Source organism: Primulina eburnea, chromosome 4, assembly GCF_022965805.1.
Source record: "Primulina eburnea isolate SZY01 chromosome 4, ASM2296580v1, whole genome shotgun sequence".
Lineage (NCBI taxonomy): Eukaryota > Viridiplantae > Streptophyta > Magnoliopsida > Lamiales > Gesneriaceae > Primulina > Primulina eburnea.
Window position 1 is genome coordinate 15,532,820 of NC_133104.1, and position 13,484 is coordinate 15,546,303.

The following is a 13,484-nucleotide window of genomic DNA, read 5'->3' on the forward strand; positions in this document are numbered from 1 at the left end:
TGAGTACGGCTTATCATCCAGAGACCGACGGTCAGACAGAGAGGACTATCCGTACACTTGAGGATATGTTGCGAGCTTGTGTTATGGATTTCGGAACCGCTTGGCAGGATCATTTGCCTTTGATTGAGTTCGCGTACAACAACAGATATCATCGTAGTATTGGTATGGCACCATTTGAGGCGTTGTATGGGCGACGTTGTCGTACTCCATTATTTTGGTATGAAGTTGGGGAACGACATGTTGAGGGACCGGAGTTAGTCCAGCAGGCTATTGATAAAGTTGCAGTAATCAAGAAACGGATTAAGATCGCTCAGGATCGACAGGCTAGTTATGCGAACACCAAGCGGCGACCTCTTTATTTTCAGCCAGGTGAGAAAGTGTTTCTCCGAGTTTCGCCTTTTCGCAGGATTTTGAGATTTGGTCTCAAGGGTAAGCTGTCTCCGAGATTTATTGGTCCATTCGAAATATTGGAAAGCGTGGGAGATTTGGCTTACAGACTTGCATTGCCGCCGTACCTATCAAGTATACATGATGTGTTCCACGTATCTTTGTTGAGACGATACGTAGCAGATGAGTCTCACATCTTGCATCCCTCTGAAGTTCAACTAAATTCAGATTTGTCTTACGTGGAACGACCAGTGCGGATTCTCGATCGCAAAGACAAGGTATTGCGGAATAAGATCATTCCTCTTGTCTTAGTTCAGTGGCAGCGCAGAGGCACTGAAGAAGCCACTTGGGAGCTAGAGAGTCGTATGCGTTCGGAGCATCCAGAGCTCTTTTGAGTTGTACTGTAGTTGTACTATGGATGTGTGTGTGTGTTTTCCGTTATAATCCAAAGATCAGTTGTGTTCAACAACAATTGAAATATAATAACAATGTTGTTACTCCTTTTTGTTCATCCTATAAACCTGATTTCGAGGACGAAATCTTTTTAAGGGGGGGAGAATGTAGTATCCCGATTCCTAATTTGAGTTAATTATTGGATTAATTATTTTCGGTGAGATCGGAAGGACCGAACTGAGTTCGGATCGTCCGATCATGGTTCGGATCGTCCGAGCCAGGTGTCGGATCGTCCGAGCCAGGTGGCTGGACCCGTGGCAGACATGCAGAGTTCGGATCGTCCGAGCAAGGGTTCGGATCGTCCGAGACAGGTGGCTGGACACGTAGAACGCATGCAAGGTTCGGATCGTCCGAAGTGGGTTCGGATCGTCCGAAGTGTACCAGATCGGAGCTTCCGAAGTGGATCGGATCGTCCGAACATTGGCTATAAATAGAGGCGCGAGGCTTCATTTCTTACTCGCCATTTCAGAGCGTTCCAGAGCGTTTTAGTCGTTTCTGAGAGGTTTCTAGTCTTTCTCGAGGTTCAGGCACTAGCAGGGAGCTACTGGCTTTGTAGCGGAGCTGTGCTCTAGTTGGGAGCTAGCGGCATCAGCGGGCTAGCGACGGACGAAGGTTTGGAATTGTATCATTATTATTTCAGGATTATCTAGTTAAGTCTGGTAGATAAGTTTTAGTGATGATTTTCACTTGATGAATAGGCTTGGAGTAGACCTGTTTGTCTGGTTTTTCCAGTGGATTAGGATTGCAGTGATAGAGGTACGAAAGTACTATCCGAGATACCCTGGTCGAGTATACATTCTTATATGTGTTGCATGATTATGTGGTGCATTGATATATGTCATATGATGCATGCTATTATGTCACGCTTTATGATGCATGTTGCATTTCATGTTGAGCCGTATCTCCTTCGAGATAGCCTTTACTGTTGAGCTGTATCTCTTTCGAGATAAGCTATATCTTGTGGGGCCGCTCAGCCCTGTCTTGTGGACGCATGGACACCGAGAGTACACAGTGGCCGACGGGTCCGGAGGGCTTCGGTGATCCGGGACATTTTAGGTCCACGTCTGTTCTTGTAGTGGATGCAGTGACCCAGAGGAGTACCGCGCGGCACTATCCACTTGGCGCCTCTAGACTGAGCATATTGAGATCCTTTGTTACTCCTGTTTCTTGACTACCCTGGTATCATATCATAGCATGTGCATTTCATATAGGCTTGTATACTCATGCTTTTGTACTGGGCGTTCTTATCGCTCACGTCCTCGGTTTTGTTTATCTTGGACACCCCATTCTCACGGGGCAGGCCTCAGGTTGGACAGCTCAGGAGGAGGAGGAGGAGGACGTTGAGTAGCTAGTTGGTTTAGTTCTTCGGTATCTTTTTGATTCGATATGGTTGTACCGTATATTTCATTTTAGTTTGAGTTGTCCTAGATTTTCGATTGGGTTGTATAACTATCTTTTGGTGACAGTTTTCCGCCTTTATTTCTGATTGTTTTTAATTAAGTTAATCGCATGCTTAGTTCTTGATTAGTAGGTGTAATATCCCAAGTTTTATTGTTCATTGATCAGTGATTTAATGTGTTATGATTATGGGGTATTCATATATATTGATATGGTCAAGTTTTAGTGTTGATTATAGTTCATGTTATTGTCAATGGGTTAGAGAAATTATAGGAGCCTAGTTGTTGATGATTTGGGAATGGTTGAATGCTAGTGGTGATGGTTTTATGCTTGATTTTATATGGAATTTAGTTGTTAAAAATTCATAATAATTGATTGGAATAAGAAAAGGTTGGATATCAAGTCTAGAAAAGTCATTTTTTAGGAGCAGCAGCGCACCCGCGCTGCCATAGGCAGCGCCGGTGCGCTGCCTGTGCCGAGACAGCAGCGCACCCGCGCTGCCTTAGGCAGCGCAGGTGCGCTGCCTGTGCGGGCAGCGCCCGCACCCGCGCTGCAAGGAGGCGCACGGGTGCGGCGCTTCATTTTTTTAAACGAAAAAATTGTGTTTCCGAAATGCAATTTTAAGGTTATGAATTGATTTTTATATCAAGGTATTGAGAAATATCTTCATTCTTCATTTCTCCCATTTCTCTCATACGTAACTTCTCCTTTCTTCTCCAAAATTCTTTCTTCTTCATCTTCATCAAGTTCAAGGATTTTTGTGGAAATCTTAGCATCTCCTAGTCTAGGTGCTAGCTACAAGGTAAGATCTTAATTATTTATGGGTTTTGTAAAGAATTGTTGGGTTAGATGAATGCGTTGACTTTATAGATCTAAGTTTATATGATGTTAATTCTTAGTTTTTATGGTGTTTATTGTTGTAGGGATTCTATTGAGGTCATCTTTGCAACCAAGTGTTGATTGGGTTGTAAGTAGAAGCTATTTCTTGTGCTCACATGATATATATGTATCCAAGCCATGTTTATTGATGTCTAGCTTCTTTTATGGTTATATTATGCCATATTCATTGTTATATATTCAAAGATCCAAGAATTCCATTGATTTCATTGATAAAGAAGCTAGCAAACTATTGTGCCTATCAAGTGTTTGATAAATTGTCCCAATGAATTTCATATGCTACAATCCTTTGTGCATATAAAGTGTTTGATGAATTGTTCCAATGAATTTCATATGTTCCAATCCAAGGAAATGATAGTAATTCATGCATGTCATTGGCCAATCACATGAAGAGTGTCTCTCACAGCCTGGTATATATTTCCATATATCACAGAGATGCTATACATAGATTATCTCTCACAGTCCGATATATATTTATATATCAACAGAGATAATATTCACAGGTCACAGATTACAAGTTACAGACTATCATTTCATTTCATGGTTATCTCTCACAGTCCGATATATATTTATATATATTAACAGAGATAACATTCACAGATTATAGATCATTGAGCTATTGTTTCATATTCATGCTATGGTAAACCATCTATATTATTCTTTCATTATTGTTCATTGAAGATGGTATTGTTCACTTTCATTTCCATTGAGATATTTCAAGCCAAGCCATATAAATATGTATTTGTTATGTAAAGTTCTCTACTTACTGAGTTTTATCTCATTCCAGTTATTTCATGTGATGCAGGTAATAAAAAGATTTGAAGCAGATTGTCCAAGGAGAAGAAGTCATATAGCTATTGAAAATGGAACAACTTTTATTTGGTTATGTTAATGTTTTATTGGTGTGAGTTGAACATTTAAAGTTTTAAAAATATCATGTATTTTATGATATGTATTGTGGGTATTTGATTTATGATGTATTGAATTTATGTATTGTTTGGTTTGTATTTTATGAAAATGGTTACAATGGATATAAAGTATATTTTCTTTACGATAAATGCTTCCGCTGATGTCAAGTTATATTTCATTTTAAAATAATTTTAAGTGGGGTGTTTCAATTGGTATCAGAGCAATGTTCTTTGAACCATATATGACTTCTTCTGCCTCGGACAATCTGGTATGTTTTCAATCCTGCATCTATTGATTTTAACAATTGACATTTGATTCTATTCCATTGCCATTGATGTATTCTTTCATTCTATCCATGTTAACATGAGCACCTATATAGGAAATGCCTACCAAGCGTAAGAATGTTGAAGGGGATGATAGTACTACTTCCTCAGATAAGACTACTCGTGTAGTAGATGAATTTACTAAGTTATTGCAAGATCAAGTTAAAGTTCATGGTGATCAGATCCAACAGTTATTGACTATGCAAACTACGATTCAAGGTCAAGCACAAGAAAGAATTCAAGGCGCGACAAATAATTCTGAAAATGGTGCTTATGATCGTTTCAGGAGGATGAATCCTCCTGATTTTATTGGTGGTCCTGATCCATTATTAGCTCTTGAATGGGTCAAAGCTTTGGAAGCTATCTTTGACTATTTGAAATTTTCTGATCAAGATAAAGTTGGTTGTGCTGTGTTTATGTTGGTAAAGGCTGCTCGTATTTGGTGGGAAGCCACCAAAGTGACTGTTAATGTTAAAGAACTGGTGTGGAATGAGTTTAAAGAATTATTTCATGCCAAATATTTTTCAAAGGAAATTAAGGCCAAGAAAGTGAAAGAGTTTCTGGAGTTGAGACAGGCTTCTTTGTCTGTTACTGAGTACATACTGAAATTTGAAGAAGGTTGTGTGTTTGTTCCTTTTATTGTTGAGAATGACAAGGATAAAGGTGAACACTTTATTCGTGGTTTGAAATCTGAAATTTGTAGGGATGTCCATATGTCCAAGGTAGTGAATTATCAAGAAATTGTGGAGAGAGCCTTGCTTGCTGAATATGATGAGCACGAGATTGAGAAGGATAGACAGTTGAGGAGACAAGTTTTTCAAGCCAGAGGTCAGGGTCAGGGTTCAAGTGTGAATGTTAGAGGAGGAGGTTATAAAGGTAAAGGCAAGATGGATCAGCGTAGTAGATTTCCTATGCCTCCTACAGATAATGAACGACTATTGTGTGCCAAGTGTGGAAAGTCACACAAAGGAGAATGTTTGATTGGCAGCGGTCGTTGCTATAGATGTAAGGAAGTTGGACACACAGTTTATAATTGTCCTCTTTCTTTTGGAAAAGGTAAAGTGCAAGGTCGAATCTTTTCAATGACAAAGGAGGGCGCAAATCCTGATGCTTCGGTCATATCAGGTAATATTTTCATTTTGGGAAAAGAAGCACTTACCTTAATTGATACTGGTGCAACACATTCTTTTATATCTGAGGAGTTTATGCATACTATATCTGTTGAACCTACTGTGGTTTCTGTTCAATTTAATATTGTGTTGCCTTCTGGGGAAGAAATTTGGACAAATAGTATAATTAAGGCTTGTCCTGTGTTGATGGGATCAAGATTGTTGTATGCAGATTTAATTGTAATTTCAATGGTTGCATTTGATGTGATATTGGGTATGGATTGGTTGTCTGCTTATCGTGCTGTGATTGAATGTGTTAGCAAGACAGTAAAATTTTTAGAAGATGATATTGAGAAGGATTTATTTGTGGGTGGTACCTCTTCATTAAGTATCCCTATTATTTCTTGCCTTCAAGCTACTAAATTGTTGCACAAGGGTTATGTTGGTTATTTAGCTTCAGTTTTGGATACAAGAAAGGAAAGTAAAATACAGATACAGGATATTGATGTGGTTCAGGATTATCCTGATGTATTTGATGATGATGTACCTGGATTACCACCTGATCGAGAGGTAGAGTTTGTTATTGATTTAATTCCAGGTACAGCTCCAATTTCTAAGGCTCCTTACAGATTAGCTCCAACTGAAATGAAAGAATTAAAGAATCAATTGCAGGAGCTATTAGATAAAGGTTTTATCCGTCCTAGTTTCTCACCTTGGGGAGCTCCAGTGTTATTTGTGAAAAAGAAGGATGGATCATTGCGATTATGTATTGATTATCGTGAACTGAACAAGGTAACTATTAAGAATAAATATCCTTTGCCAAGGATTGATGATCTTTTTGATCAATTGCAAGGAGCAATGGTATTCTCAAAAATTGATCTTCGGTCAGGATATCATCAATTAAAGGTGAGAAATGAGGATATATCAAAGACTTCTTTTAGAACGAGGTATGGACATTATGAATTTTTGGTGATGTCTTTTGGATTAACCAATGCTCCTTCAGTGTTTATGGATTTAATGAATCGTGTCTTTGCACCGTATTTGGATACCTTTGTCATTGTTTTTATTGATGACATTTTGATTTATTCTAAGACACGAGAACTTCATAGAGATCATTTGAGGATTGTGTTGAACTTGTTGAGGGAAAAACAATTATATGCAAAGTTCAAGAAATGTGAATTTTGGTTAGAACAAGTGGCATTTTTGGGCCATATTGTTTCTAAAGAAGGAATTTCTGTAGATCCTTCTAAGATTGAGTCTATTCAACAATGGTCTATTCCAAAGACAGTTTCAGATGTGAGAAGTTTTCTGGGTTTAGCAGGATATTATCGAAGGTTTATAGAGAACTTCTCAAAGATAGCATTGCCATTGACTAGTTTAACTCGTAAGTCAGTCAAGTTCGAGTGGACTATAGCATGTCAACAAGCATTTCAAGAGTTGAAAGATAAGTTGACTTCTGCCCCTGTGTTGGTACTTCCTTGTGGTACTGAAGATTTTGTTGTTTATTCAGATGCTTCAAAATTGGGGTTAGGTGCTGTACTGATGCAGCATGGGAAAGTGATAGCTTATGCTTCTCGTCAGTTAAAGGACTACGAGAAAAATTATCCTACTCATGATTTGGAGTTAGCAGCTGTGGTATTTGCGTTAAAGATTTGGCGACACTATCTTTATGGTGAGAAATGTGAAATTTTTACGGATCACAAAAGTTTGAGTTATTTGTTTTCACAGAAAGAATTGAATATGAGGCAGCGGAGATGGTTAGAACTTGTCAAGGATTATGATTGCACCATTAGCTATCATCCTGGTAAAGCTAATGTGGTTGCAGATGCTTTGAGTCGCAAGTCAAGTTCAGAATTAAATGCTATGATTTCTAAATTTTTGTTGCTTGATTTGCAAAGGAATGAGATAAGATTGGTATCTTTAGGGACAATGGCTCGTTTATCTACATTAGTTCTCCGCTCAACTTTGTTTGATCGAATTTTGAAGGAACAACAGTCTGATGTTCAGTTATTGGTGTTAAAAAGGAATAAAGAATTATCAGGAGTTTCTGAATTTGGAGTGAATCGTGATGGTTTGATTACCTTTCGAGGTAAAATATGTGTTCCTATTGGTGATAACATACGAAGAGAGGTACTCATAGAAGCTCACACGGCGCCATACTCTGTACATCCTGGTGGTACCAAGATGTACCAAGATCTTCGACGTCTTTATTGGTGGCCAGGTATGAAGAAAGACATTACAGTATTTGTTTCTGAATGTCTAACCTGTCAGCAGGTTAAGAGTGAACACCAAAGACCGGCGGGATTATTGCAATCTTTGCCTATACCGCAATGGAAATGGGAACACATCACAATGGATTTTGTGGTTGGATTGCCAAGGTCTCAGAAAGGTTTCAATTCTATTTGGGTGATTGTTGATCGATTGACTAAATCATCGCATTTTCTTCCTGTCAAGACAACATATTCTATGAATCAATATGCCGATGTATATATTCAAGAAATTGTGAGACTTCATGGTATACCGGTATCTATAGTGTCAGATCGTGATCCGAGGTTTACATCAGAGTTCTGGAAAAGTTTACATCGAGCTTTGGGCACGAAGTTAGCCTTTAGTACTGCCTACCATCCTCAAAGCGACGGGCAATCAGAAAGGGTTATTCAAATTCTTGAGGATATGTTAAGAGCTTGCACAATTGATTTCCCTGGGAGTTGGGATACCAAGTTGCCATTGGTTGAATTCACATATAATAATAGTTACCAGTCTTCCATTGGCTTAGCACCTTATGAAGCCTTATATGGACGAAAGTGTAGATCTCCATTATATTGGGATGAGGTAGGTGAAAGAAAGATGTTGGGTCCTGAGTTGGTTCAACAAACAGCAGATGTTGTGGCGTTAATTCAAGAAAGATTGAAGACAGCTCAGTCTAGACAGAAAAGTTATGCCGATGTGAGAAGACGACCTTTATCATTCGAGGTTGGTGATCATGTTTTTATCAAGATAGCTCCTCTCAAAGGAGTTATGAGATTTGGCAAGAAAGGTAAGTTAAGTCCTCGATACATTGGACCATTTGAAATTCTAAATAAGATTGGAGAGCGAGCCTATCGTCTTGCTTTGCCACCGGACTTGGACCGAGTTCATAATGTATTTCATGTATCCATGCTTCGTAAGTATATTGCGAATCCATCTCATGTTCTTAGGTACGAGTCATTGGAACTTTTGCCAAACCTAAGCTATGATGAAAAGCCGGTTCAAATTCTTGATCGTAAGGTTAAGGTGTTAAGGAATAAAGAAATTGGCATTGTCAAAGTTTTATGGAGAAATCAAGTGATTGAAGAGGCCACGTGGGAACCGGAAGAGGAGATGAAGCAACGTTATCCTAATCTATTTGATAGTAAGTAATTTCGGGGACGAAATTTTTATAAGGAGGGGAGATTGTAATATCCCAAGTTTTATTGTTCATTGATCAGTGATTTAATGTGTTATGATTATGGGGTATTCATATATATTGATATGGTCAAGTTTTAGTGTTGATTATAGTTCATGTTATTGTCAATGGGTTAGAGAAATTATAGGAGCCTAGTTGTTGATGATTTGGGAATGGTTGAATGCTAGTGGTGATGGTTTTATGCTTGATTTTATATGGAATTTAGTTGTTAAAAATTCATAATAATTGATTGGAATAAGAAAAGGTTGGATATCAAGTCTAGAAAAGTCATTTTTTAGGAGTTCGGATCGGGCGTCGCTGTGCGGTGCAGCGCAGCAGCGCCCCCGCGCTGCCATAGGCAGCGCCGGTGCGCTGCCTGTGCCGAGACTGCAGCGCACCCGCGCTGCCATAGGCAGCGCAGGTGCGCTGCATGTCCGAGACAGCAGCGCACCCGCGCTGCCTTAGGCAGCGCTGGTGCGCTGCCTGTGCGGGCAGCGCCCGCACCCGCGCTGCAAGGAGGCGCGCGGGTGCGGCGCTTCATTTTTTTAAACGAAAAAATTGTGTTTCCGAAATGCAATTTTAAGGTTATGAATTGATTTTTATATCAAGGTATTGAGAAATATCTTCATTCTTCATTTCTCCCATTTCTCTCATACGTAACTTCTCCTTTCTTCTCCAAAATTCTTTCTTCTTCATCTTCATCAAGTTCAAGGATTTTTGTGGAAATCTTAGCATCTCCTAGTCTAGGTGCTAGCTACAAGGTAAGATCTTAATTATTTATGGGTTTTGTAAAGAATTGTTGGGTTAGATGAATGCGTTGACTTTATAGATCTAAGTTTATATGATGTTAATTCTTAGTTTTTATGGTGTTTATTGTTGTAGGGATTCTATTGAGGTCATCTTTGCAACCAAGTGTTGATTGGGTTGTAAGTAGAAGCTATTTCTTGTGCTCACATGATATATATGTATCCAAGCCATGTTTATTGATGTCTAGCTTCTTTTATGGTTATATTATGCCATATTCATTGTTATATATTCAAAGATCCAAGAATTCCATTGATTTCATTGATAAAGAAGCTAGCAAACTATTGTGCCTATCAAGTGTTTGATAAATTGTCCCAATGAATTTCATATGCTACAATCCTTTGTGCATATAAAGTGTTTGATGAATTGTTCCAATGAATTTCATATGTTCCAATCCAAGGAAATGATAGTAATTCATGCATGTCATTGGCCAATCACATGAAGAGTGTCTCTCACAGCCTGGTATATATTTCCATATATCACAGAGATGCTATACATAGATTATCTCTCACAGTCCGATATATATTTATATATCAACAGAGATAATATTCACAGGTCACAGATTACAAGTTACAGACTATCATTTCATTTCATGGTTATCTCTCACAGTCCGATATATATTTATATATATTAACAGAGATAACATTCACAGATTATAGATCATTGAGCTATTGTTTCATATTCATGCTATGGTAAACCATCTATATTATTCTTTCATTATTGTTCATTGAAGATGGTATTGTTCACTTTCATTTCCATTGAGATATTTCAAGCCAAGCCATATAAATATGTATTTGTTATGTAAAGTTCTCTACTTACTGAGTTTTATCTCATTCCAGTTATTTCATGTGATGCAGGTAATAAAAAGATTTGAAGCAGATTGTCCAAGGAGAAGAAGTCATATAGCTATTGAAAATGGAACAACTTTTATTTGGTTATGTTAATGTTTTATTGGTGTGAGTTGAACATTTAAAGTTTTAAAAATATCATGTATTTTATGATATGTATTGTGGGTATTTGATTTATGATGTATTGAATTTATGTATTGTTTGGTTTGTATTTTATGAAAATGGTTACAATGGATATAAAGTATATTTTCTTTACGATAAATGCTTCCGCTGATGTCAAGTTATATTTCATTTTAAAATAATTTTAAGTGGGGTGTTTCAATTGGTATCAGAGCAATGTTCTTTGAACCATATATGACTTCTTCTGCCTCGGACAATCTGGTATGTTTTCAATCCTGCATCTATTGATTTTAACAATTGACATTTGATTCTATTCCATTGCCATTGATGTATTCTTTCATTCTATCCATGTTAACATGAGCACCTATATAGGAAATGCCTACCAAGCGTAAGAATGTTGAAGGGGATGATAGTACTACTTCCTCAGATAAGACTACTCGTGTAGTAGATGAATTTACTAAGTTATTGCAAGATCAAGTTAAAGTTCCGCTGATGTCAAGTTATATTTCATTTTAAAATAATTTTAAGTGGGGTGTTTCAGTAGGTGATTCTGGAACGGGTCACTACAATCGGTTTCATGACAATCTATAAAATGTGTCATCTTAGAGAATCTATCCACAACTACAAAAATAGAATCCCTCCTCTTCTTAGGCCTAGGCAACCCCAAACTAAAGTCCATAGAAATGTCAATCCAAGTTCTTTTTAAGAATAGCACGCAAAAGTGTTCCCAAAGTTTTATTGACAACTTCAGTTTGTCCATCTGTTTGAGAATGACAAGTAGTAGAAAACAACAATTTTGTGCCAAGTTTAGCCCGTAAATTTTTCCAAAAGTAACTCAAAAATTTAACATTGCGACGAGAAACAATAGTCCTAAGCATGCCATGCAACCTAGCGACTTCTCTAAAGAACAAATCCGCAATGTTTGAAGCATCATCGGTTTTATGACAAGCTATAAAATGTGCCATCTTAGAGAATCTATCCACAACAACCCTAAAATAAAGTCCATAGAAATGTCAATCCAAGTTCTTTTTAAGAATAGCACGCAAAAGTGTTCCCAAAGTTATATTGAAAACTTCAGTTTGTCCATCCGTTTGAGGATGACAAGTAGAAGAAAACAACAATTTTGTGCCAAGTTTAGCCCATAAAGTCTTCCAAAAGTAACTCAAGAATTTAACATCGCGACCAGAAACAATAGTCCTAGGCATGCCAAGCAACCTAGCGACTTCTCTAAAGAACAAATCCGCAATGTTTGAAGCATCATCGGTTTTATGACAAGCTATAAAATGTTCCAAAAGTTATATTGACAAATTCAGTTTGTCCATCCGTTTGAGGATGACAAGTAGTAGAAAACAACAATTTTGTGCCAAGTTCAGCCCATAAAGTCTTCCAAAAGTAACTCAAGAATTTGACATCGCGACCAGAAACAATAATCCTAGGCATGCCAAGCAACCTAGCGACTTCTCCAAAGAACAAATCCGCAATGTTTGAAGCATCATCGGTTTTATGACAAGCTATAAAATGTGCCATCTTAGAGAATCTATCCACAACTACAAAAATAGAATCCCTCCTCTTCTTAGGCCTAGGCAACTCCTAAATAAAGTCCAGAGAAATGTCAATCCAAGTTCTTTTTAAGAATAGCACGCAAAAGTGTTCCAAAAGTTATATTGACAACTTCAGTTTGTCCATCCGTTTGAGGATGACAAGTAGTAGAAAACAACAATTTTGTGCCAAGTTCAGCCCATAAAGTCTTCCAAAAGTAACTCAAGAATTTGACATCGCGACCAGAAACAATAGTCCTAGGCATGCCAAGCAACCTAGCGACTTCTCTAAAGAACAAATCCGCAATGTTTGAAGCATCATCGGTTTTATGACAAGCTATAAAATGTGCCATCTTAGAGAATCTATCCACAACAACAAAAATAGAATCCCTCCCCTTCTTAGTCCTAGGCAACCCCAAAATAAAGTCCATAGAAATGTCAATCCAAGTTCTTTTTAAGAATAGCAGGCAAAGGTGTTCCCAAAGTTCTATTGAAAACTTCAGTTTGTCCATCAGTTTGAGGATGACAAGTAGTAGAAAACAACAATTTTGCGCCAAGTTCAGCCCATAAAGTATTCCAAAAGTAACTCAAGAATTTAACATCGCGACCAGAAACAATAGTCCTAGGCATGCCAAGCAACCTAGCGAATTCTCTAAAGAACAAATCCGCAATTTTTGAAGCATCATCGGTTTTATGACAAGCTATAAAATGTGCCATCTTAGAGAATCTATCCACAACAACAAAAATAAAATCCCTCCCCTTCTTAGTCCTAGGCAACCCCAAAATAAAGTCCATAGAATTGTCAATCCAAGTTCTTTTTAAGAATAGCACGCAAAGGTGTTCCCAAAGTTCCATTGACAACTTCAGTTTGTCCATCCGTTTGAGGATGACAAGTAGTAGAAAACAACAATTTTGTGCCAAGTTTAGCCCATAAATTATTCCAAAAGTAACTCTAAAATTTAACATTGCGACAAGAAACAATAGTCCTAGGCATGCCATGCAACCTAGCGACTTCTCTAAAGAACAAATCCGCAATGTTTGAAGCATCATCGGTTTTATGACAAGCTATAAAAAGTGCCATCTTAGAGAATCTATCCACAACAACTAAAATAGAATCCCTCCTCTTCTTAGGCCTAGGCAACCCCAAACTAAAGTCCATAGAAATGTCAATCCAAGTTCCTTTTAAGAATAGCACGCAAAAGTGTTCCCAAAGTTCTACGGACAACTTCAGTTTGTCCATCTGTTTGAGGATGACAAGTACTAGAAAACAACAA

At 37.9% G+C, this 13,484-nt stretch overlaps 1 protein-coding gene across 1 annotated transcript; it reads left to right on the plus strand.

Annotated features, from left to right (window-relative positions):
- Nucleotides 1-4,426: 4,426 nt before the first annotated feature.
- Nucleotides 4,427-8,875, plus strand: LOC140830107 (uncharacterized). The gene is made up of 6 exons (XM_073193391.1): nucleotides 4,427-6,164; nucleotides 6,330-6,382; nucleotides 6,569-7,033; nucleotides 7,463-7,606; nucleotides 7,751-8,308; nucleotides 8,474-8,875. The coding sequence occupies exons 1-6, from the start codon at nucleotides 4,427-4,429 to the stop codon at nucleotides 8,873-8,875; spliced, it is 3,360 nt and encodes a 1,119-aa protein (XP_073049492.1).
- Nucleotides 8,876-13,484: the final 4,609 nt, after the last annotated feature.

Coding starts and splice junctions, on each gene's coding strand:
- LOC140830107 (XM_073193391.1), top strand. CDS start 4,427: ATGCCTACCAAGCGTAAGAATGTTGAAGGGGATGATAGTACTACTTCC. Junction 6,383..6,568: donor CAGGATATCATCAATTAAAG/GTGAGAAATGAG, acceptor ATTTATTCTAAG/ACACGAGAACTTCATAGAGA. Junction 7,034..7,462: donor TACTGATGCAGCATGGGAAA/GTGATAGCTTAT, acceptor CGAATTTTGAAG/GAACAACAGTCTGATGTTCA.